The 27469-nt window shown below is 37.1% G+C and overlaps 2 protein-coding genes across 2 annotated transcripts in view; one reads left to right on the top strand and one right to left on the bottom strand.

Annotated features, from left to right (window-relative positions):
- The first annotated feature begins 4083 nt into the window (after positions 1 to 4083).
- Positions 4084 to 5404, top strand: LOC133522868 (replication factor C subunit 3). The gene has a single exon (XM_061858330.1). The coding sequence runs from the start codon at positions 4273 to 4275 to the stop codon at positions 5338 to 5340; it is 1068 nt and encodes a 355-aa protein (XP_061714314.1). The 5' UTR covers positions 4084 to 4272; the 3' UTR covers positions 5341 to 5404.
- Positions 5405 to 5578: 174 nt separating this feature from the next.
- The window catches only part of LOC133522869 (uncharacterized), an 81788-nt gene continuing 59897 nt past the window's right edge, over positions 5579 to 27469 (bottom strand). Inside the window, exons 2-5 of the mRNA XM_061858331.1 lie at positions 20417 to 20642; positions 15877 to 16001; positions 10405 to 10542; positions 5579 to 5891 (exon numbers count right to left, since the gene is read on the bottom strand). Coding sequence (XP_061714315.1) covers positions 5719 to 5891; positions 10405 to 10542; positions 15877 to 16001; positions 20417 to 20642 — 662 coding nt within the window. The 3' untranslated portion in view covers positions 5579 to 5718. The remainder of the gene's footprint in view (positions 5892 to 10404; positions 10543 to 15876; positions 16002 to 20416; positions 20643 to 27469) is intronic.

The raw sequence follows: 27469 nt of genomic DNA, 5'->3' as shown, positions 1-27469 counted from the left end.
CTAACCATGTTTCACTAAGTGCCGCTATATGGATCTTCTCCTGAATAAGTAGATTTTCAAACGATACTAACTTTGGTCTAATACTTTGTGCGTTCCATTGCAACATGTTAAGTCTGCACTGCTTTAGGTTGTTAGCCATCTGTGGCGTTAAAAAAGGATTTTAAGCAAGACATGTCAAGTATATTCTTCATAACAAAAGATAAAAGCCATTCTAAACCAGTTTGAACTCCCAATTTTATTTTTTCAACTATCGTCAAGTTTTTCATGAATATAATATCTTTTAACTTATCAATTAATGAACTAAATTTAAGCTTATTTTCACTTACTTCCTTTGGTTTGCTCGTTATTTCTGGTAGAACGTCATTGTCATCAGTTTCCATATTTAAACAGTCTTTATCAGATATACTGTCATCTTTTTCTCTCACTTCGGGCTTCTTTTGTTTAGGTTTAGTACGGGTTGTCTTTTTAGGTGGAGTAAACAATACATTATTTTTACCTGGGGTATCAGCATGAACTACAGCTTGGGTCGTCACTATTTTTATCTCAGACTCCACTGTTGATGTTTCAGCCACTGAAGTCATCTCAGCTGGCCTAAGCGTCGGGGGAAAGTTTTCCTTATACATTGATGCCGCCGGGGCTGGCGGGCGGCTAGAACCTGGTTCGTATTTATTCAAAGCCTTTTTATATGTACAGTTAAATTCAGCCATAATCTTCCTTATATTTCTTTCTTTTTGGTAGGACGGACAAATTTTGTCTAGTGCCATGTGATTTCCTGAGCAATTGCGACAAGTGAATACAGTTGTTTCGCAATTCGTATGATGGCCTCCACACTTAGGACAAGTAGATTTTTTAGAACACGTTTTCTTTGTATGGCCATATCGCCAACAATTCGAGCATAGAGATACAGGAAATAGGTATGGTTCAACCTTAACTCGCATTTCATGTATATAAACGTAAGATGGTAATATGGGGCCTTTAAAACATACACGTACGGTCTCACTGTCCTTCCATCCTGATTCATCCGAACTTTTTCTACTTAATCTTTTTACCGAAACTATTTCTACTCCGCATGTCATACTTTCTATCATATCTTTTTCATTTAAATCTAAATCCACATCTTTTATAATGCCATATGAAACACCAACTTCGTATGTTTTTTGACACCGCCAGCCCAACAACTCGTGTATAGCAACCGTGGAAATAAGCCGCTCAGCGCTGGTTTCATTATCAAATTGGACAAGCACTTTATATGGATTAACGTACCTGACTCTAATGATACCTAGAATATCATGACTTTTCAATAGCTTCGCTAGCGCAAATTGTTTCGGCAACTTATCTTTGCAAGTTATGCTTATTTCTGTGCCCACGGATAAGTCTGGATTAAACACATAACGGCGTTTTGGATTTTTGGTAACTAATGTCCATTCATCATCCTTCCTCTTAGCTGCATAGGAATGATCTGTCGTAATAACTGCATCAGTACTAACCTTAGGAAACTGTCTAGCCTTAAGCTTCGCCTTGACCTTAAGTGGCGTTAGGTCATTTGATGGATTCGGTTCACTATTATCGGACGTCATTTCCTCTAACTCGCAGTCCATGTCGCGCTGAATTAAGTCCATAGAATCATTTTGTAGGATTATGTCAGAGCTATTTGCGCGATTAGTACCTTCATTTGCGCCATCATCTATATTATGGGACATTGGTTTCGGATCCCGACTGTAACAGTCGGGATCGCTTCAAATTTATGAAACACCAGATAGTTAATAATTTATGAATATTTTCAAACACAAATAACTGAAAGACACGCGTTAATTGAATATAAAATTAATAATTTTACACAATAATTTTCAAAACACGTCTTGCCGCCATAAAGTTTTTTTTTTTTTAACACTGATGGAAATGGCTTGACAGACTGTATTTTATACTTCAATACCAATTATAGAAACACTGAGATTGTTTATGGTTAACACATTTTAAAAGGAAGGTGTATACGGACATACCAAACCCATGTAAAGTGCTAATTACATCCACACTTTATCAGGCTGATATCAGACCGGATTTCAGACCCGAGAAATAATATTTTTCCTTTTCAACAAATAAAAACATTCTTGCTCGGGCCCGAAATCGGGTCTGATATCAGGCCCACGGACGTAGATAACAAGTTGAACAGAGTACACTGACCAAAAAGTGTGTTCACATGAGAACTCAAAGTAAGCCTAGCATCTCGTTCTAATTGGGGTGACCATAAGTCATAATATGACATATTATGTACGTGGGATATTGGGATAAGTTGGAAACTTGTTGAATGTATAGTTAGGGCTAGGATTTTTTCTCATTCGCGCAGTCAGAGAGAATCATACTGTATTTTCCCTATGCTCTGCACTCTGGAACACAGACATATTATCTTTTTCTTTCGATGGTATTATGGACTTTGTTACAGATGTAGTGCATAATCAACTGCAATCGTATTTTCTCGGAAACGTTCGTATTTGTCATGCAACTTAAGTCAACGTCAGTATACTTTCTGTACTAAGACTGACTGAAATAGCATAAAACGTTTAACAAAATACCTATCGTTTAGAAAATTTCACCCGGAATATCATAAATACCTGTTAAACACTTCGACACTATTTTGACTGCAATACATTTTTATTTGTTTTGTTCCCGATTGATTTATATATTCTAATTTTTTAAATGTCGATGCCACGATGCCAGACATGTGTTTGGAAATGAATAAACAAATGTCGGCCGTTTGCGGGCACTGTTGAACTCAGGTTTTTTCATTTGTGGTTTGCCTCTTTCGCACCCATGGGATGTTCATATACGTGATGGCTTCTCTTTTGCACACTTCAGCTATCATAAAGCGTAAACATCATCGCAGATCTGTGATGGCTTTTTTTTTCAAATTTTCCGCCTTATTCTACGGATGGAAATGTGTCTAACCTATATAGAATTAATTAAATATGTACGTTTCAGTCATAAAATATGATGTATAAATGTGAGTCAGTGATGTTTAAGGATTTTGAGTTTAAATGTTGACAGTTATTTATTATATAATTGCTCTCATTACGTCGACCTACGACCTATTTGAATAAACTTACTTTTAAATTAAGTACTTTATAAGAATTCCTTAACGAATTTGACAATGTAGTCTTGTATTTTGTCGTCAAATTGAATAATTGTGACTTACCAGTGAAAAGATATTCCACAAACAGCATAGCTTTCACTCCTACAATCCGTCACGCAACATTTTTTAATATTATAGGAATCATTACCGATTATATTCAAAGTTAATACAATTTCTACCATATCAATTTTAATGCTTTTTTTCGTTATGCACATGCTTGTTTTAATTAGTTAATAATATCAAAATCATAATTCATTGCAAATGACTTAAAAGAGAACCGTAATTTGAATATAGCACTAAAGTAGTATAAGAAGGTAATTATTTTCAGTAGTATATTGATATAATTACTACCACAGCGGTATCTTTTTAACATTGGCAACATGTGCGAGTGAGACTCAGGGCTCTGGTTTTGCTATCTCAAGTGGACCGTTTTCTCTAGTCTGGTACGAACTCCTTTCTTGGTCGGTGATAAGGATCAATTTGGTATGGCAAAAAAAGACATTGCTCTCTCCACTTTATCTAAATCTTGATCAGGCCTAATAAAGTGTTGGCACTTTTGTTTTTAAACACATATTTTATTTAACAACCGCCTCCGTTCTGTATTTAAATATTATAGGTCGCGGTCCGGTATGCCCGTCTGTAAGGGCTTTTTACCAACATACAAGCCAGTCCAGAAGGGACAATTTATCGCCCAATCTGATGAAATAATCAATTTCATTAGGCGGTGGACGCAAAAATAAAATTACCAGTGAAAAGATATTGAAGGTCTTTATGACTATAGATTGACGTAATTTTTTATTTTGTACAAATTGTTGATTTGATCATCCCGCCAGAAAGGGCCTTACTCCATATATGTATTTTTATTAATTCACCGTGTGTATTTCTTCCTTAAATAAACCATAGTCTAAAGAGCTCTTCGCGCCAAAATGATTGCCAAACTTGTCAAAACAAGGTTTTTTGACATTAGATTGACATTTACTAAATTCGGTTGATCATTGATAATGAACAATTGAAATTACTGAAAATATTAGTTACACTACTTAGCCGCTATTAGTTAAACAAATTATACTCAGCATTTTAAGCCATTAACATTATTGTTAGCTGTCTTAGTTCCTTCTACACTAATTAGCTTTCTGTCTAACACAATGAGTTTGTGGGTGGACAAACATCGTCCAAGAGATTTGACGAAATTAGATTTTCATAAAGACCAGGCCGTCCGCTTAAAAAACCTAGTTCAACAAAGTGATTTCCCACATTTACTTGTTTACGGCCCTTCTGGAGCCGGTAAAAAGACGCGAATCATGTGTTTATTGCGGGAGCTGTACGGTTCAGGTGTGGAGAGGTTAAGGCAAGAAACCATGACTTTTACTACCCCATCTAATAAGAAGCTTGAAATAATGACAGTAAGTAGCAATTACCATATCGAAGTTAACCCAACAGACGTCGGAATTTATGACAGAGTCGTAATTATGGATTTGGTCAAGAATGTTGCACAAACTCATCAGATAGATTCGTCTGGGCAAAGAGAATTCAAAGTTGTGATCTTAAACGAAGTCGACGACCTTACTAAGGATGCCCAGCATGCCCTGCGCCGAACTATGGAGAAGTACGTGTCCACTTGCCGCCTTATTTTGATAGCAAACTCGATTTCGCGCGTGATACCTGCTATTAGGTCGCGATGTTTGACAATTCGGGTTCCTGCACCTACAGAGAAAGAGATTGCTTCAGTGTTACACAATGTTTGCAAGAAAGAGGGCTTGAATCTGCCATCGGAGCTTGGTTTACGTATTGCCAAAGCAGCAGATAGGAATATCCGAAGAGCTCTGCTTATGTGTGAGGCATGTAAAGTTCAACAATACCCATTCACTGCGGATCAAAAAGTTCCCGAACCTGACTGGCAAGTGTTTATAAGAGACACTGCATCTATGATTCTGTCTGAACAGTCTCCAAAGAAGTTAGGAGAGGTACGGCAGAAGTTGTATGAATTAATAATACATGGTGTGCCACCAGACATGATATTTGGTGGACTTTTGAAAGAATTGGTTCGGAATTGTGATATGGCGATGAAGTGTCAAGTTGCAAGTCATGCAGCCAAGTTTGAACATAGGATGCGTCTCGGTAACAAGCCAATATTTCACTTGGAGGCTTTTGTTGCAAAATTTATGGCAATTTATAAAAAGTTTGTTGAGGAATCTATGGGAGATATGTTTTAAACAGCAGCTTGACACATTCTTTATTTTTGTAATGGTCATTGGAATAAATTTTCAACATTTGGAATTTTGTATGTAATTGGTCCCATATGTATTATTAGTATTATTACATTGCAATATCATGCTTTCACAATAATATTGTAAATTTGTCTAACAAACTTGATTTAAAACAATAATTATTAAACAAATTATTAATTATTTTCTGTGCCATAGTTTTGCCAAAAGCAATTAAAACATTAAGAAGTTTTTAAATTCTTTTATTAATCATTTGAGCTATTGCATTAAAAATGAATTAAATTGTAGTTTTCTTCATGTTTCCTTAACCTTAAACAATTAATGTCTCAAGACAATGCTTTCTATAAAGCTATTGGCTACTTAAGACTAAATGAAAGAACTGTACTGGTAATAATATTTGACTGGTATTTTCCTTGCAAAGAGCCTAAAGTTATCCACCACAGAATGCATGATTGCTGTGACAATCTCATTGGAGAAATGGTCCAGAACTGAGGTCTTCGCCTGGAGACCAGCCTCGATCATGTTCATGTCCAGGAAGTCTGTAATAAACAGGTCCCATTTAAGTTCTTTAAAACCAACAAAATATCCCATTTTAATATCAACCTTAATGTATAAGTTATATAATAATTTAAGAGTCAAACGAACCCACCACCAAGTAACTCTCCCATTTTAAAACAACATGCTTAAATGTGTCGAAGTTTAGTTAAAGGTCCCACTTTGTCGCTTACTATAAGGACAAGATGTGCTAGTATCTTTATACAAGTAACCTGTCCAGGCTTCCTTATGGCAAGCGACAATGTGGGGCATTTTGAAGGCCGTGGACTCCAATTACATGAAACTTGGCATGAACATTCACGAAATATGAACACTACTGTTCTCGTTGTTTTTTTTATTATATAGCCCTTTGTTCTGAACATGATTGTTGTTTTTTGATAATAAGTTAGTCTTGAATAGTCATATGAAGTCTCTTTGTTCAGTGTGCCTGTCGCCTCCTCCAGCCTCCAACTCCTTCCAGTATCTCCTCTCTCTTGCCATCCTTGTCCAGAGTGGTCCCACTGTAGGTATAAATTTCATCTTCCCATCGTGTTAATTGAGGGCCTTTCGAATTCTTTGGCTCCACTTTACTGTTTTACATCTTCAGTGCCGGATTAACCATTAAGCAAAATAAGCACTTGCTTAGGGCACCACGTCTAGGGGGGCACCAAAATCATAGGAAAAAAAAAACGCGCAGGCTGCATCAGCATCGCAGTCGTAGTGTAGTACTTATGTACACGAAACTTTTTGATACGTGTGCAAGTACCCATCTAATAACGAAGGGTCGTAAGAGAGTGAGGACACGTAAGCACATCTCCAACCTTACGCGGAGGCTATCAAAGCTCATGGCCAAAAAATCTTACCGTCGGGCTTGTGGCCAACCGATTTTCTCGACGTAGATTACCGATTTTGTAGCGTATTTTGGTCTCTTGCACACCAGATGTGTCGGCCAGGCCGAGTTGCTGCAGAGCCGCGATCCTGCGACCTAATTGTCAAAGTGTAATAAAGGGCCCTGCAAAGGCCGAAAAACAAAAGCATCTTATCAGGTTGCGCTTTCGAGTTAAGGCAAAGGCCGAGCAGTAGGAGGACCGTGATTACATAGGTTCGATTTCAAGCCACTCTTTTGCAGTTCGGCGTTAGGTCTTATGCGACGCCAGGCCTTCTACTTTATGCAAACTGCCCCACTTTCGCTTGGCCATGGATCCAAATCCATGCTGTCCTCTTTCGCAGCTGGGCTGCCTTGCTCACACCTCGCCATTAGTTGTATTATATGATAACGCGCCGCGATCAGATGCTCCGGACGTCCAGCTATTCATACCTCGCCATTGGTCAAATTCAAGCCTTGCTTTCTTCCAGCTCGACCTTTGGCCTCATCCGTAAGCGCGGATCGAACGCTCCGCGCATTCAGCCTTAGACGTTGCCTTTAAAAATACTTCACGATTTAGGCCAATCAAGTTAGATCCAAAAATAGCGTTTTGAGGATTTAATTCCCAGCAAGCTGGAAATTGTTTTAATCCCAATTGCTCTATCCCAGGAGGTGTGCATACATTTTGGGATCCTTAGGAGATAATTTTTTCCTTAACCACTCGATGTAGAAGGAACCCACTATCAATTACAATAGCACTTGGTGGATCAGACAATGGTAAGAAAGCGTTTTCGGATTATTAACATGATTTTACCAAAAATAAAAAATGTCGACCTTTTTTTACAATTTAGGTACTACGAATACATATTAAGATACCTTAAATGAATCAATCAGTCAATATATTTTATTGCAAGAACATATAGTTAAATTACATTTCGGATCCTCAGATATCAATTTTAATAATACTCGTAATTAGAACAAATTTTCCGTCGGCCGTACCGTTTTCGATTTACAAGCAAAAAAACCGAAAAAGAGGAAACATTTATGCACACCTTCTGGAATGGAGCAAACTCGGATTACACGTATTTTAAGGTGGAAAAAATCTAATTGTATTGGCCTAATTGTGACACATTATTATTTAAGAAAACTGGACTTATTCGCGTTTGATTAAGTTCTAAAATTACCTCCAACGTCAAAATAATGATGTCGACTTTACTCTCTCCGAGACTATGGGGACAACGCCGTCCTTGAAACGTCGGGTCAGAGGTAATTTTAAAACTTACCCTATTAAGTCCCGTTTTCGTAAACAATAATTTGCTATTTAAGACATTTGTGGCCATTGGTACTTGTTCTGACAAAAACCAATGGCCAATGGCTAAGCCCCTACTGAAGCTCGGCCTTTGCCCTCACATGAATGAGCTTCGCAGGAAAGCTCTAGAGGTTGCAAAATCCTGTGCGGAATACTGCCTATGTCTTACGTCTTCGCTTACACTTGGACCATGGTTGGCTTGGCCTCCGGACTTATGCGAAGCACGGTCTTCGAATTTGCTTACACTTGACCTTACCTACTCTTGGAACATTACTACTGCAGTTCTGTCAATTTCCGTGATAAAATGATGTGACGGATTGAAAATTCTATTCTCAGAAGTAATGCGGCAATAAACGTCATTCAATTTACCAAGAAAATTCAATGTAATCTTGATGAGGGGGCACCATAGTCTAGAAATGCTTAGGGCACCAAAATGTCTTAATCCGGCACTGTACATCTTATAGTGTGACCTGCCCAGGGCCGGATTTAGGGGAGGGCAACCGGGGCTACTGCCCCGGGCCTCCACAAGAAAAGGACCCCCCACAATAGAGAATTCGGTAAATTTACCATTTTATTTGGAAAAATTTTTTGGGCCAGGGGGCCTCCACTCCTTTATTGCCCGAGGCCTCCAGACCTCTAAATCCGGCATTGGCCTGCCCACCTCCATTTTTGCATATCTATGTGGCTGAGGATATCTGCTACTTTTGTTCTGGTTCTTATGTCAGAGCTGCGGTTTCTATCCTGTAATTTTACACCGAGCATGCTCCTCTCCATAGCATCGTGTGACTTAAGTTCAAGGTGGTTCAAATTTCATCTATCATTTAGCAAAAAAATTGGTAATGGAAACCGGTTTTTCCATACAATTAAAAACCGATTTACATTAATTCCCTAGTAAAAATTCATCAAATCTAAATTCAAATTGAAATTGATAAATTATCTTTATCTTGTCACACGCGTGTTACCTGACCCTTCACAATCTATTCAGTTCATACCATTGCACATTGGACTTTGCTGGGGTCACAAGGCCAATCTGGCCAAGCATAAACATAAATATCTCGTGTGGTTAATTAAGACAAGTAACTACTTAATTATCTATGACCCTTGATTACCCAACTGCTTAGAGACTGCAAATGTCATTTGTTTATCTATTAGATTAAAGTTTGTCATTTACTATTTGCTTCACTAACGGCTTCTCCAAAACGCCACCGATAATCGCATGGCTTTGCAATACATTGCGGCATTTGATCGATCGATTGAATCCGATGCGCGTACTTAGCCAGCAATTATCTAATCGCATGCCATTCGTTGCTAAGTCTGTAGAATTCTTATCGGTGATTTTCTAGGAACATCTTAATGTTATTATTTATTATACATAATGAGGTCAGTTGGGCATTGCAATTCGCGATTTACGTTGATCGTTTTGAAATAGGTAGGTACCAACCTAAACAAAACCTTGTAGGTACTTATTAAATGCTTAACATGTATCAAAGGTAACTAAGGCTTAAACTTATCATAAATCATAATGCCCTGTTTCATCTCGATTTTAGTTAAGATAACGATCTTGCTCAGTATGTAGGTATGGTGTGGACTGCTGTATGGGATTATCAAAAATGTATACAAAGGGCCAAGGAAATTGACAGTGATACCCCATTACCTGCTGCCGCAATGCTGTACCAGCAAAACTGCAGTATTAACGCTGCATGCAGCTGTCATACGAATGTCACCTTTGCTCGTGGCCAAATGTAGGTATGCCGGCCGGCGTCAGCGTCGAGCGTGCAACCGGTATTTTTTGTATGGGAACGAAAACGGTATTTTTTCGTTCTTTGTTAATTACTTAATTTCTAATTAGGCAATCTAATAATACGAAGTCGTTATCTGAAAACACAACTGAGTCCTACATTTAGAGTATAAAATAAACCGAAATATATGGTTATTTCGATGTTTTTGCAAAAAACCGGTTCCGATCCCTGGACTTCGGAGCGTGTGTTTCGTGGTCGAGGCATTAAGTTGAAGTTTCGGCTTTGAAAAGGCCCCGCGGTCCTCACTTTCGGAGAAACGCATTTTGAGATCGGGCGCTTTTTTAGCCACTCGTGGTCATCCACGTTAACACGATGTATCGTCACGACTGTGGCATGGAAACCAAAATGTATGATATTTATGTCGTTTTTATACTGTCGTGGACGGTAAAGGTAAATCTTGGACGATATAGTTGAAGTAGGTACAAAAGCGACTGCATTTTGCTCCCCTGCTGTGTCGTGACGGTAAATCGTGTCGTTACATTGGACGACTACGATAAAATAAAGCGCCCATTAAGAAAAGCAAAGATGATTAGGATGATCTTTACTGTTGTTAATCGGCTGTAGGAAATACGTAGGCGTGCGTCGATTCCTCACTGCGATCCGCTCCGGTCCGATTAGGATGTAGTCTTCGTTGTTCACGTTAGTACCAGCCCAGGTGTAGGTAATGTTGCTTTCTACCTCCTCTGTAATCAATGTAATCATACATAAATGGTTAAAAGTGTGAATTTAAGGCGCTCTTATAGAGAGATTTTAGGTTTTTGAGGGGGTGAAGCAGACGAAGTGGTAAAGCAGGCAGGCGGGCGCCCCGCGCGCCGCGCTCGCAGCAAGCCTACGTCCTTATTCTGACGCCATCCGTATTCTGGTTTGTTAGTTCTGGGATCTTTTCCGGAAATTTATATTGATTATGATTTAAACTTAATTAAATTAAAAATTTGATAATTATATATAATACTAGAATATACCGCGGCAAATTGAGAACCTAGTAAAATGATACCAAATCGTTTTGTGTCGAAATAATATTACTTACTAATTCAGACAAAAGTTACAACTGTCTGCTTTAAATCATATATAGATACCTATTCAAAACTTAGTTGACCTTAAAAATGCAATAGAAGTCAATTTCGGGCAAGTAGTGAAAAAAGGAAGAATACTAGCAAAGCTAAGTAATTTGTGGAAGTGAACGTAAAAAGGTAGCATGTTTTTGCTGGTATTGAGATAACTGAAAACATAAGCATAAGGTATGCACAAGCATATGTAGCTCCAAAAAGTAGATAAATTATGCTATCTTCTCAAAAAAGAACCATGACTCTAACTGTAACAACTATTTCTATATTATTTTTTGAATTGACGACAATGAAGACGATTATAAATTTTAAATGCAAAAGTCGAGAAAACTGCTATTATTATTTATTATTTAAAGTTTATAATGGCAAAAATGCACTTATACTACTACTACTACTTCGAAGTTATATAGTAATGAGTATAATTGACTGACGTTAATTAATGTTTAATAAAGAATCAGTCTGGTGTCTGTCTACTCTGTCTGTAATCAAATATTACAAGTATATTTGACCCACTGAGGTTTCAGATGAAGTTGAAAATCTGCATACATATGTAAGTAGGGTGACAATGAAATATTATGGTACCATCGAGCTGATCTGATGCATGAGAGAGGAGGTGGCCATAGGAACTCTGTGTCAAAATATCGCAACCAAATTGCGTTTGAGGTTGTTAGAATTGTCTCAATGAGTATTATTTTCCTTTGGAAAGAAGTACAGTTAAGACCTGTTCCGTAAAGTTAATTAACATACAAAACTTTTCCGATGAACAAAATTATTTTATCGTCAACTATGTTATTTATCCCTTCAAGTGGTGGCCCACCGCTCACGGGTCGATGCGATAGCCAGAAAGCTGTCGGCCAACAGAGGGTGGTTAGTGAGGTGTTGCCATATTTAGTGGCAAAATTAAAGGCTTTAAAGTATATTTACGCTCTTCTAGCGCCCAAAAGTAGCTAGCAAGTTAGATAAGGAAAACATACATACACACGCTTGTTAACGCTTGGTTGCTAAGGACCGTTCATCCGGGATCGAACGCCTAGGTCGAGTTCTGTTTTGATTTTTAAAGAAGTTATTTTGTAAATACACGGTACCCTCGAGGAAACGGAAAGATTTTAACAGTATATTCCGGATCGTATTTAGAGGCAAAAATGTCATATAAACTTTTTTAATTCGCCTAGTTTCAGAGGTAATACCAATTAAAAAAAATATTGTGTTTTAGTGCATAACGCCTTTTTGATGGCTATGTCGCCAGTCGCCACTTTGGGACCTAGTCTAGACTACCTTCTTGACAGATATCAAAGTCACAAGGTACCATTTGAATGGACTAATTTTTACGAAAAAAAATGTACCAATTTATATTAATCCATAAATTTTCCAAGAACATGAACTTAATATGTTTAAAAACATACAAAAAGTAAAAAAAAAAACAATTTTTTTTTGCGGAATTGACTTAAACTTATACATGAAATTCTTCTTATGACCTCAGGAATACGTGGTTAAAAAAATTCCGTTTCCTCACGGGCACTTTTTGTGACTTAACCTTTGAATTTTAAGCCCTACGTAGAAAATTAATTAACAATTACCTCCAATCATAACTTTGTTTTGTGGTGGTAGTCATTTTTAATTACTCAACTGGTAAACTGTCACTGTTGCTAGGTTTGATTAGTTAGGTGCATGTGGCGAAATGCATAAACATTACAATAATTTAACAACAACAAGGACAACTTCAACAGAAGGACATGATGTCACGATCCTCAGCATTGAGGGACCAAGAAGAAGAAGACAATAATTTAATTGTTCTATTCGAATAGCGTATTTAGTGCTTATTCTAACGATATATGCTTCAATATATACTTTTATACATAGATAAGCTTAAATAGTTGAATTTGTAATATTCTCTAAATCCGCGCTGAACACCCGACGGGGCCCCGCCACGTGACTACTTTTTACGTTTTGGCTTCTGCCACTTGAAGGGATATACTATAGGCCTTGACTAGTGATTCATTTAAAAATAAACTATTTTAATATATACATATTACACATAAGCACCCTAATGCAAAAATGAAGAAAATATATTTTGCGAAACTTTCGATCGATTTTTCCACTTATATTTTGTATTAGCAGGAAAAATAGTAAAAGCATATCACATAACAAGGTCCAAGGTTTTAAAGAAGAAGGTAAAATTGGCTAAGACCTGAAATTGACGGCAGAGTGTCAACGAAATTTATACTCGAAATAAGAAATAAAATGTCACCAGTTTTCATTTCATACAAAACAGAAATAGCATGGTATACAAGTATTATACCAAACTTTTACAAAGGACTTTATGTTTAACATTATCAAAAATGGAATTTAGTGACATTCTTGAATTTACAGAATAATTAACCAGTGAAATAAAAATATTGGCGAGAGGTACAAATATATACGAACTGCCGAACCGAGTACTTGCAAAATTTTTAATGGAATTTGAAGGGTAAATATCACTCCTGCTCACCTTACAAAATAAAATAGTTGATAAATGTTGTAAATAAAGTCTTAAGTGTATACCATATGAAAGTTAATAAACCAGAAATACCAAACAAATTCAACACTTATAACATAAACTATTACAGCCATTTGAGCACTTCCACAAAAACGTGAAATGGTACCTTTCACTAAGCACTATTTAAATCCCACATATTTAAATCCAGTATATCTCCTGCATCCTGTATGTGTAAATGAAGCTGTTCCAATATAATGACTTATATAAATTAAACAAGCGGATTAATTTTATTTGTTTGCGTTTAAAAATAGGTATTCAATTTGATTACTACTGTAATAGCCATTTAAAATATTATTTTACCTAAATTGATAGTTAAAAGTAGGTACCCCTCACGAAATAAGTACTACTGAATTTTATACTTAGCAGTGTTTTTTAAAATGTACATGTATTTTACCTTCCTCGTATTAAAAATGAAAAGTAGAGTGTTTAACTCGGGTGCAAGGCACCATTTCATCATTTGGTTAATCGTGGCTGTATGCCGGACAGGTGCGTGTGTAAAACTTGTCAAAAAAGATAATATGACGGATGGATGTCTGAAATGTCAAAGTATTTAAGAATCAATTAGCTTAAAAATTAGTTTTTTCTTCGTAAGAGTGATGAAAACATTGTGTGTTTAACATATTTGTGTATTTATAGTGTGATTATCCATTTTATGTAACGTCCGCTAAACTAGCACAGGTCCAACGCTGACAGTGGTCACGGGCGTACTGGCGTACTGACGGTATTGCCGCGCAGGGTAACGTTTAGTAGACAAAATGTTGAATTTATAATTATGAATGAAAAATTTAACGCATCGATAAACTGACAAGCAAAATGTTAGAGTTACTTAAAAGCTATTGAATGAAGTAAATTTCATATTGATATTCATCATAGTACTTCTAAAATATCGAAATAAATACAGTTTTAAGCATATTTTCAAAGCAAAAATCTATCGAAAAAAAGATGAGCCATCGTGTTTCTGACAAGCATACGGCTAGTTCAAAGACTGAAGTTATACATACTAGAAAATAATCGATGAAATCCTTGTACAAGCCTGTAAATATCGATTTAAAAATAGCGCATTTTACTATACACCGCGCCTTAATGGCGTTAAGGAGGTAGGTACAAGAGCTGTAATTCATCTAAAGGTGACGGTCGGATGGCAACTGCAACTGCACTACTGTTGCACGTGACCGTACCTACTTAATCCAGTAGCGGTTTACAAAATACACCTGTATTTCTAATGTATGTGTCCCTTTAGGCACTAAATAGTTTATCCACCAATTTATAGGTAATAACGAGTAAATACGGTTATATTGAGTAAATACTCAGTATTTACTCAATAATTAGTTTTACCCGTATGTTTTACTCACTACCAATCTCTACTCGTATCTGATATCTATTGATTAATAAAATTAATGAACGCCAATCGAAGAGCGTCAATACTAACAACCTTGACTATTGTTAGAAATTTTAAACTATAATAATAACCTATAGGTATGTCTGTTAGACACAGTTAAAGTGTTACAGTACCAATCACGTACAATGCAAGATGCCTGTGAATAGTGTACTTATGTAGGTACTTATTTATAGTTACTTGATTAATTGCCCCTCAAGCCCCATTTGCATGTAGTATTCGAAGACATTCCATTTTTTTTAAAGGTTTGTAGACTTATTCAAACAATGTTTTAAGGAATTCTGAACTTTCTGAAATAAATAGTTTTATTTTTATTTTTTATAGTCGTTATACTTAGCTAACAAGTTTGATTAACCCCGTCCACATAAATCTATGTAACTAAATCTTCAGTGTCACGTAATTTATTATGATGTATTTTTCACCACACCAACTGGTAAAGGTTCTCTTGATTGTTCAAAAACTATGAGAAAGTTGCATTTTATCCACATGTGGGGCAAAGTAATCAGACGCAAATTTTGAGTTGTTTCCTTATGTTAGCTGGTTGAATTGACTTTTAAATTATGATTTTGAATAATTTTTTTTATGAGGTACTTACGTTCATTTAGATTCCACTCCTCGAACCACTTGTGGTTCTATTTTGGAATCTTTCGCTTGCTTGGGTATCTATATTAGCACGAGCTGTTAAACTACAACTTTTGCCAATTGTAAAACAATTAACTATTGTAAACTGTACATCCCTGTCATCCCCATACCTACAAGAGGGGCTTTAGTTTTTTCACCACACCAGCTTGTAAAGGTTCTTTTGATTCTTCAAAAGGGTTACATGATGAGAAGTTTGCATTTTACCCACAAGATGAATATTGTGAGTTGTTTCCTCAGCTGGTAAAATTATTAAATTATGATTTAATGGCATTCATTTGTATTTGATCTGTAATGTTTTCATCCGCCATACCTATCTGTAGGTACGAATGCTAATTGATCTGACCTGTCACATAGAGAAGGTAATAAGGCGATATCTTACGTATGTCCATAGTTATGTAGGATGAATATGGCTCCACCCTATCCGCAACTTTCATGATTATCTCGGCTCCAACATGAAGGTCACTGTTGAAAATGGCCCCGCTTTTACCACTGTGCAAATGAAATCTGAAATAAGAATTATATCTTAATGATAAATTACCTCCCGTAAAACCATATTATTACACGCACAGACTAAATATAAAAAGGGTTTTTTTTTAATACAACGTTGGTGGCAAACAAGCATACGGCCCGCCTGATGGTAAGCAGTTTCCGTAGCCTATGTACGCCTGCAACTCCAGAGGAGTTACATGCGCGTTGCTGACCCTAAACCCCCCTCCCTCTCGTTGAGCTCTGGCAACCTTACTCACCGGCAGGAACACAACACTATGAGTAGGGTCTAGTGTTATTTGGCTGCGGTTTTCTGTAAGGTGGAGGTACTTCCCCAGTTGGGCTCTGCTCCAGATCTGGAATAACATCCGCTGTGCTGTGCCCTACCACACAAAGCGAGATGACATTCACAATGCCCTTACCTTTCTTTTGGACTTAGTTTAAGGACGTACCCGGGCAACTAACAATATTATATTTTGGTATTTGAATATACAATAACGACAAGGATTATCAGTTCATTTTGACATGTTCCTATAATAGATTTGTAATTTCGGGCATCTTTCTCCGTCACGTCGAGTAAAAGAGAAAGATGCCCGCAATTTGCGAACTTCAGTGTTCGCGATGGGCCCCCCCGAACTGGTTGGGTGATTTTGTGGTACAAATCTATAACAGGTATATGTCAAAATGAATTGTTTATCCTTGTCGTTATGGTTTAATTAAGAGACGAGGAACGTGCAGTGCGTATGCGTGTCGGTAAATCAATTACAGCTTCAATCAAGTACACTATTTATCCGTCGTGTGAGATTGCTATTGAAAGGTCCTGGGAACGTGGTTATGTTAACTTCTTCGAATCTTCGCTAACGAAGTCGCGGGCACGGGCTTGTTTAAAGTTCTTCGTGATAACATTTTACCTGTAGAAAAAATCCTTTGGATAAACTTCTTTTCAGCCAGTACTTAAGCTGTGATATTTTCTTTTTTATCATTCCAGATTCCAATCCATTAATTCCTTCCTTGGTTTTACGGAGATTTGCAATTGTCTTGTGGTACCCAATTTATAACATTGGTGAGCGACATTAGTAGGTACTTATATGCCTATCCCATATTACCTATAATTTACTCCCAATAACTTCAGGAGCGAGTTCGAGGTGGTCAGTCATAATCATAACCAGAAATAGCGCTCGAATTAAAGTATTATCCTTCACTGTCGGGGACAGAAAAAAGGGTTAGTAATTTTTTAGCTTTCGTTTGACCCGCCTATATTTAAGGTATTTAAGAACTGATTGCATGTTCTGCCTTGATATGGTGAAATGCGAAAACAATAATTTAACCATTTCGCCGCCACGTCAATGAAGTAATAAAGTGTTATCAACGCCAAGTCGCCAAGCCACAAATGGCACGTAAACAACCCGTATAAAGGTGGCGACTGACTTGTAACATTTGCTTGTAATGTATCGTTCACGACGATCGTTACAAGTCAGTCGCCACCTTTGTAACACTCAAAGGGATTCGCGTAAAAACCGACAGCCGAGTGGAGCACGCGGTGCTCGCGTCGAGCGGCTCGGCTCGCTGCACTGACTGTTGTAATGCTCGGGTTGTATCACGTTACATTACACCGAAATGTTACAAGTCAGTCGCCACCTTTACATATTTCAAGTCGTGGCAAGTGTGTTACTGACTTTATATCAAGTCAAAGGCGGCGAAAAGCTTAGATAAAATATAGACTAATTAAGGCGTGGTGATGTATGCTTGGATAGCGATGATGATTTAATTCAACGCTAAATAATTAAATGCAATGAACGAAGGGTACCTGTAATACCTTCTTAACCAAGATACCTTCAATGTTGGCCTCAAGCTAAACCATCGTGGATTATGTTACTGTACTAATTCGAAAAACTAAGGAGTGTCCTTGGTTAATGTTAAGTAACGTATCTAATGTACCCACCCATCTTTGTAGTTACCAAATATACTCCTTTTTTCGTTCGTTGTATTGGATTGTAACGTGTAAAAAGGCGCAAACTCGGCTTATTCTTCTAAGTAACCCAGTTCTATGACAAAATTAATAAATCAAATAAGTAGTTAATTTTTCCTTCCTCCTGTATTGTCCGCAGACCGTGACTTGCGATCTTTATCCTTTTGCATCGTTCTGAGTAGCTCCAGACGACTAATGATAAATAAGCTGAGATTAAACCAGCCGTGTAAACATCACTTTTCTTTCACGGAAGCGGGAAAATTGTTTTCATGTTTCATAAAAAAATTCGCGGAACTTCTTTACTAGCAAAATGTTGGTGATTAGAAATTTGAACTCGAGACTTACCTACCGACCTACTGGTTACATTAAATATTAAAATATGAATATAAGCAGGATAAACAAAAGGTTCTTAGAATCTCAAAACCTATATTGTAAGTCAACTATATTTTTGGTTATTGGTTTTCTGACAACGAGTATAAATTTTCATTACGATCAAATTTCGCCTCAAAAAATAATAAAACTTTCCGCAAAAATAAGAAAAAGGTTCCTGCTACCTACTCGTTACGTCTTTATTATTCAATTTTCTTACGTAATTTAACCATCGCCTTTTTTGTCAGCTTAACCTAATAAAGTTAAAAAATAAAACGTTTAAGTCACGTGCCACATTTAGCGCAAAATGTAGGTAGGCTGTACTTGTATTGGGTGCGTCGGGCATCCTTCGTCGAGGTCGAGATTTGGACGTTGCCTCATTTGACTCGCGCCCCTTATACCCTGATTCATAATTAAATTCCATCAAATCTACCACTGTGTTGCCAGTAAAATGAAACGTTCCATAAATAGTGAATATATTATATATATATAGTCCTCCTCATCGTTTTCGATGACGGCGACCCCAAATAAACACATTATGGACGTTGTCTAGCATGAGCCCTAATGTGGCTGGCCAGGCCGAACTTGCTCTTAAATACTCTATTGCACGCGTGACAATAAAGTTGGCCAGCTGCGTTGAACGTGTACACGTAGGAGGGCTTAGGTCTCTCCTCCGCTTGCCTAAAGCTGTTCTCTACTCTGAGTTGGCGGTGGGTAAGCGGAAGCACGGTGGTCAGCACCTGCGCTACAAGGACGTGCTCAAACGGCATCTGAGCGCTTGCGCCATCGACCCTGAGCATTGGGAGGAGCTTGCTGGAAGGAGGTCTTCTTGGCGTTCTACCATCCATAACGGTGTCAAAACATTCGAAGATAACCGCCTCACTAGCCTAGACATGAAACGCCAGTGAATATATTATTGGCATAAGAATGCACGTAAGTAAATAATTTACTAACTAATTTGAAATACAATATTTAAATGCTTATTTCAAATAATCAGACTTATCAAAAAAGCAATCCCATGAATTAATATTGAATTAAAACTATTTTGAGGTAGAAATGTTCGTTTTGCAATGGTAATACTTCAGGCCTAAACAACATTTGGTATTCCGTTTTAATACAATAACATTTTCGTCTTAAGATGTGTGTATTATTAGTTTTATTACTATACCTTAAAACGTAAATTCGAAAACAACTACAGGATAGTGTAATACGCCCTTATGGTTACCATGATAGATCACTTCACTTGTCACCTTACCCAGCATGTTTTAAAAATACTCTAGTCCCTAACTGACCAAGGCATGTAGTATAAAGTATAAGTGCTTAAAGACAATACATTTGAATGTAATTTTATACGTATAGTGAATAACTATTTACTTTTATACATAACAAACACCTAAGAGTCGAAGTATAGGCGACACATTTAACAAAATACCTTCATTTATGTAGTTGGCAGCGTTTCGTTTATAGAAAATGGAGTGACCGAAACCGGCAAAACGTCCACTTTGTCGCTTGCCATATCTAGTCCAGATTTGCTTGTATCTTTGTACGAATAACCTGCGGTGGCATGGTTCCATTTTTATCACTTGTCACTATGCCCGTCACTATCACGCTTACATACTTGTTAGAACGTGACAGGCATGGCGACAAATGATAAAGAGCCGACCATCATAGCCCTACTGTTTAGGCGTCTCCTTATGGCAAGTGACAAAGTGGGACGTTTTGCCGGTTTCAGTCACATATTTCTGTATTACACACAATAACGGTTTTATTATGCTCGTCACCTTCCGTAAGATAATAATATTTTTTATAATTCCTAAAGGTTGGTGACATCTGGTCCGTCATACTGACGTTAACAGAAGTCATTGTGACAGTGACATTTCTTAGTAGATTTGATGGAATTTAATTATGAATGACCGTAAATGTATTAAAATTTTAATTTAGATAGGTATATAACAATTTATCTTATAATTGATTGGTACAGTATGATCCTTGCAGGGCTATGATGGTCGACTTTATAAATGACAGATCGCAAATATATAAAAAATTTAATTTACATAATAACAATTCATCCTATAAGTAATTGTTGTTTGCCCACCTTCGTTCTGCGAGCTTCGTCCACTTAGCCCCGGTAACGTTGACCCTCCTTAGCAGAAATGACACGTGCTGCTCTGGCAAGGTCACGGCCACACTGTTCACTACGGCCGGGTCGATCGGCCGCATACCCATATGGCCAGATTCCATCAGGAAGAAGAAGGTTCTGAAGCCGCGGCGGAGGCAGTCAATGTCGTTTGCTTTGCACGCCGGGAACGGAAGCGGATTGACTGAAAATAAAATGCATGTCCGACAATTATTGTGTATTGTGTCTGTCTGTAACATTACTTTACATGTAAGTACTTATATATGAGCGTAGGTCCTTTCGTTTATCTCTACTCGTTGTCATTCCAGGTAGGTACTTGTGAATAAAGAAAAGTTGCGATCCTTGTCTAGATTAATACCGTTTTATATTATTCATACCGTTTTGTCCACTTGACGGCAATAGACGGTAAATGGCAACGTTGCGTACAAGAAACTATATGTTTTTCTATGAATGTACCGATGGTGGTAAACATGCATACGGCTCGCCTGCTGGTAAGCAGTCACCGCAGCCTGCAACTCCAGAGGTGTTACATGCGCGTTGCCGACCCTTTAAAACCTGTACACTCCTTTTTTGAAGAACCCCTTACTGTAGACCCTCGGGAGAACCTCGGAAGGGAGCTCATTCCACAGCTGGAGCGTCCGCGGGAGGAAATTGCTCTTAAATCGCACAGTACGGGACCATAAGGTTAGTAGGTTCAAGGGTGTGAGGATGAACACCCTGCTGACGGTGAGAGTGCTGTGATAGGAGGTGGCCGTTGGCATCATGTAATTCTCGTTCTGCAATTATCATTGTCAATATTATACATAGGTTTATATTTAATTTATTGCAACACCCGTATGCTTGTTTGCCACCGACGTATGTTTATACCTATCTACAATTTATTCGATTTTGACAGATTGAGAGAGTTTGACGTCTTAAACCTACGGTATTTAAGGTTAACACCATGGATAACTTTGACTATGAATGTCACATCTAGATAAGTGGTAGTTTGATAATTAGTTATTTGTACAACAAGAGAGCAAAGTTTGATATTTCTTCGAGTCCTTGTTTTGAGTCCCGTGCAAGCGAAAGATTCTATAATAGATTCACGAGCGTAGCGAGTGAATCTAATTTAGAATCTTGAGCGTAGTAAGGGACTCAAAAGCGCACGAGATGTAAATAACTTTGATCTCGTGTAGTACACAAAAAATTTCACGTCAGTCAGCCATCAAAAAATACAACCTGAAAAAATGTAATCCAGACACCGATCACTATTTCACTCATGTTTTCTGAAGGTATTCTAACAATTAACTATAATTACCGCAATAAAACAAAACGAAAGAAATTTCAATAAAATAATACGAAAATAATGAATTAACGAACATCAATTGACAGTTCAATCGACAACTTTTTTTTGTAAAAAAAAACTTTATTATAAGATCCGGTCCGAATTGCGGATACTACTATTTGTCAACTATAGTAGAGAACGTTAAAAATAGTTAAGTAGAATTATTTACTGCGAAACAATTGCGTAAATTTGTATAAGTTCATTGTTTTGATTGTATAATAAAATACGTAAAATATGGTGTTTTTATTAAATTTTAAACTTTTATTTCATTAATTAATTATTACGAAAGAAGACTCGTAGGATGTTTTGGAACGATGCGGTCTGACTTATTTCGGGGGTCTATTATAAACCGTCAGTATACCGTTGAATTACGTATGCAATTTTTTGTGTCTTTCTTTTTGCTAATGACGTGAAAGGGACAAAGACAATAGAATCCAAATATTTCGAACTTGTATTAGGCCCCGCACGTTGAAATGACATACGAATCTAAAGGTCACTTGAATGTTATTTTGTCTCACTCGGTGAGCAAAATGCGATTTTGCTCACTGTTTTTAAGCAGCAAATTACCCTTGTTCGAGCTGCTGACGTGAAAATGTAATTTTGCTAACTATTCATTAAAATACGCTTTAAGTATAATTATTTAGTTGATTTTTCGAAAGCTATAACAGGATAATTTTTTATTGTCAATGTCATATGTAGATAAGTCGTAGTATATGATTGAATCATCTATTCTTTAAAATAAGCCTTAAGTCATCGGGTTTAAAATTGTTTTTTCGAAACCTCAAAACATGTCATGATATCATTAGTCACCTAAACGTTATCCTTGCGACTTTATACCGAATTAAATCACTTAGGTATCAGATAATCGTCATTTCACGCATTAAATGATTAATGGTATGGTGACAAAAACATCATGGCCCTGCTGGTCGTACTTTTACGGGGCATTGATAGATTAGATTTAATTTTAGTAGTAACTAAGTTATAGTTGCTTCGGCTAAATTAATGATTGATTAAATATTTTTAACAGGAATTTGTACACAACTACTGTGTGATATAATTCTTTTAATTTTAGATTGTGTTTCGATATAGGGTAAAGCCGGCTTTAAAAGTAAAATCAATCATTGATTTCCGGGTTCTTCATGGAAATGCTCGGTCAGATACAATGAGTTTTATTGACCCATTTAAAATAGCTTTAATACTTTTCAAAGTGGTAAGCTTCCTTAGAAAAGCGCAAAAGTTAAAGTATATTAAAGTTGGTAACTCCACTAACTGCCTTTTAAGTTAAAGTTATACATCCTATTTTTCCACCAACAGTGCTATCGTGGCATTTTCGTCAGTAACTCGGCAGTCTCGTAGTTTTATTAGAAAATTGTTTTGTTAGGGACGAAGGGCTAAATGAAAAATGCATGAGGTGGAGCCCTAAGGTTAAAGATGACAGAAACAAGCCCAACAGGAGTTGGCTGTTTTTAAAATTGAAGGAACATCTTTGGAGTTCGCTATTTTTAAAATTTAAGAGACATTTTTGAGTTTGTGCCGGGGATCGTGCAGTAAATTTTTAGATTCTCAATTTGTATTTATGTTGGTTGTGTTGGTACAGTATATGTCAACATATACCTATGTGTAGGTTTAATGTTAACTGAGGTAAGAAGCTAATATGATCATATACGGAAAATCACCTCGAAAGTTCTCCGCCAACCGCCTGAGAAAAGGGGTAGACACTGGGTAGACCTACAAGGTGTAACAAAAATAGTGGGGATCCGTTTAAGGGCATATTCGGTATTATTATTATTATTGTAGTTTGTGGGCCTTTGAGTGCCACGTCGACCAGGCGGTGATCTATTGTGACAGCCCTTTCAAGTTCATTACTAATGCCCGCTGAATTCAGGAAATTCCAGATTCTTTGGGCCGTATAGTGTTCTGTACCTTATAGGGTTGCAATACGTGCCGTCCTAAGTGGGTGCTTCTTTTTGACATTAGTGTTCCACTCCACTGACTCCTGGCAGAACCTGCATGCCGCATCATTTTTCTTTCCAATTTGAAACATGTGTTTGTTTAACTTACAGTGTCCAGTCAATATTCTGGTCACCGCGCAGGTTTTGTGTCTTTTGAGCACTAGAAGCTGATCCTTAGCAGGTTTGCTGTTGAACCCTTTGATTAGAGCTTTCGAGTGCTATTGTCCTTTGACAAACTTCCACCAATGGATTGCTCTAGTTTTTTCTAAGTTGCGTCAAATATTCTTCTTCTAGCTTTTCCTAATCAGAACACGATACCGAATGTGAGCTTCTAACGGATCCCCACTATTTTTGTCACGCCTTGTATGAATAAAACGGAAAGGCCACTTTATTCAAACTGAAATAAGAAACTACTAAGATTACCTACCGTAAAAGGACAGCTCAAACTAAGAGAAACCTATTTCCAGTAAATGTATTTGTACTTATTTCTTATATCAGGTATCGTGCTCCAAATATTGTGAAATCCCTGAAATCCGTTATGTTATTAGCCGTAATGGATAGACTAAAACTAGTTATTTATGGCTAAAAACTATTTTAGCGTTTATTTTCACTCACTTTCACGGATATATTTTGTGGTAGTGGCAGCAGATGTAGGGCCCTAGGGCGTCATCTATCACTCGTAATTCGTCAAAAATGTGCCTATGAAAGTAAATTAGTTGAGTTGTTCGATTAATTACTCTGACATCCATTAGTCGTCTCCCGATCACAGTAGGAATGCAGATATGTAGGTTTGTAGATCACGTAGCCAAGCTTGACTGTATTTATTGTAACAAAGGCAATACTCAGATGAGTTAAACAAGATCAAGGACGACATAACGAGTATAATGACTGGGGAGCTGACATTTAAGCCATATTATTTCGCTTTATTTTGAAAAGATCGTCCATTGAAAGAAGTATAGACCAGTCTAAATATCAACCTCAGTGAATCTGAAAGTAGTTCGAGTTAAAACTTGAGATTTTTTTTTTCCAAAAACGGCAAAATGAGTTCCAACCTGCTGCGGCCGTGTTTTTGAGCAAATTGTGTCGTTGGCCTTTAAACAAGTTGTTAAGTGTACCTATATTTTTAACGACAGTAAAATGTTAACGACCTGGGTTTATTGTGATTGGGTATTGTTCCTATATAGGGTGTCCCACGGGTATGGGGCATGGAAAGAAAATACTTTTCACCACACCAACTGCTAAAGGCGCTCTTGATTGTTCAAAAACGAATGAGAAAGTAGCATTTTATTCACATCTGGGGAAAAGTAAATAGATGCAAAGTTTGTTGAGTTATTTCCTTACTATTTCTGTTGAATTGACTTTTAAATTAGAATTTTGAATGATATATTTTATATTGCGTTCATTTGGATTAGATTTTTTTGATATTTCATAGTTAGTATTTTCCTCGTGTTGGTGTGAAGAAAAATGATGTGTCATAATCACTCGGAGGCAAAGTTTGTCTTACCCTCGTGCCTTGAAACCATTGCAACGCTCAAGATCTTTCGCTTGCTCGGCTAAAACAACAACTTTGCCCCCTTGTAAAACAAATAACTATTAATTATATTAAAGATCTCATTTCATTCGATTTTTTTGGCATTTAAACTGTCGTGAGACATACTAACATTAAACTAATTTTACGGTTTAAACTCACGTGTTTTAGTCACTCAAGCACTAACAGTGCGGACAACGTTCACGACGGCCGTGCTTCACCCTATCTACCTACTTAGCCTAGATTTCGACCTAGGCTCTCCGAAATATGTCGCAGCTTGAGGTGTGTAAATTCAACACGTGAAAAAAAAAACAGACACGAAACAAAGAGAACTTGCCGTTATACCTACCAGCAAAAAACCTGTCTATCGTCACTTTTACTTTTCGACTGCCTATGTAAAATATCCGCAAGTTTGTAAAGTATTCACAGTGAGCTAAAACGGGAACAAATCCCAAATCGCAGCCGAGGCTCACGACGTTTCGTGTCCATGCTTAAAGGTTTCCTAATATACCTATTGGTATTGGTAGATGTCGCAGTCAGTACCGACCAATTCACCGTTCCGACCGTTCGTACATATCGCTTGATATCGCTAAAGATGTTTTCAGTGTAGGTATATATAATGTTAGTGTTTAATTCATTTTATTATACGATCCACTTGCACTTTGTTTGAATATTCACTTACATTTCACATTGAAAGAGCGCCCCTTTTTAACCAAACTGGGTGTACATAATGCACACCAACCAGTTCCTGCTCTCCGGAATCGCGCCCCCGTTCTTTTGTAATCCCGAAATCGGTTGATCCCGTAAGTAATTGTTTTCCTTCCTTTTTCTTCGGCGAAGGCATGAAGAATTTTTTTGATGAAGATACCAATTTATTTTCGGTGATAAAAGTATTATCCGGTATTAGTTTCAACTCGAGCAAGAAATCGGAGACGTGCTGCAGAAAAATGGTTGAGCGTGAAATACGTGTTCATACTTTATATTTTATAAAACTGGGCGCTGCGAGCATTGACTTATATCGTAAAGACTGGCCTTCACAGTTACCGGAATAAAAGCGCAACAGACTTCCGTTGGCAACATTGATTATTAATATAAATAAGATTTAGTTCCATTGCAAGTAAAACCAGTTTTTACCCCACTACAGCAAAACAAAAGCAGGGTTTTGATTTTGAGAGTTATGATGATGTATGTGGGTATGTATCTACGTTCATCTGTTAATTCAAAACTTCTAAAGTCCTCATTATAATTTGACAAATGAGGTGTCATTCAAATCTTTTTAATTGTCCACTGATTTAGAGGTCATAAAGTTTCGAACTAAAAAATAAAAATTAAGTAATAAATAAATAAAAATAAAAACATTTATTTCAGACAGAGCCCATAATGAATGAAGCCATCAAAAACATTAATTTCTCGTACGACGCGGGCACTAATGTCTGGCATCTTTGTGATCTTTGGCGCCCTCAGACTAAAGGAGTTGGGTGTAGCTCGACGTACGGGGCGCGCTCTAATACCACTAAAAAATTTGGGCATAGCTCGATGTATATGGGGCACGCATGGACCTAGAGCGAGAATAAATCTCTTTCTTATTAGGGTGACCATAAGTCATATGTATGAGGATTTTTTTTATGATACAGGAGGCAAACGAGCAGACGTATCACCTGATGATAAGCGATTATCGCCGCCCATGGACACCTGCAACACCACAGGGGTTGTAAGTGCGTTGCCGGCCTTTAAGATGGGAGTACGCTCTTTTCTTGAAGGTTTGAAGGTGGTATTGGTCCGGAAATAGGTCTTCAAAAATGATATTGAGGTTTCTAATATCATTTTTTTCTAAAATGAATAGTTTGCGCGAGAGACACTTCCAAAGTGGTAAAATGTGTGTCCCCCCCCTCCCGTAACTTCTAAAATAACAGAATGAAAAAACAAAAAAAAATATATGATATACACTGTCATGCAAACTTCCACCGAAAATTGGTTTGAACGAGATCTAGTAAGTAGTTTTTTTTTAATACGTCATAAAATTTTAAAAAAAAATTTTTTTCATCAAACCCATACGTGTGGGGTATGGATAGGTCTTCAAATTTTTTTTATTTTATTTGTTTTATTTTCAGCAGCATACATAAGCATTACAGTATTGTACCAAAGTGCTTACATACTAGTCATTTAAAAATATTCAATAAACAATTTAACACCCGAAATTAATT

Source organism: Cydia pomonella, chromosome 11 (assembly GCF_033807575.1).
Source record: "Cydia pomonella isolate Wapato2018A chromosome 11, ilCydPomo1, whole genome shotgun sequence".
In the NCBI taxonomy this organism is placed as follows: Eukaryota; Metazoa; Arthropoda; class Insecta; order Lepidoptera; family Tortricidae; genus Cydia; species Cydia pomonella.
This window is presented reverse-complemented; position numbering and strand designations above follow the sequence as displayed.

What these genes read in the sequence shown, in the direction of transcription:
- LOC133522868 (XM_061858330.1), top strand. Translation starts at nt 4,273, where the DNA reads ATGAGTTTGTGGGTGGACAAACATCGTCCAAGAGATTTGACGAAATTA.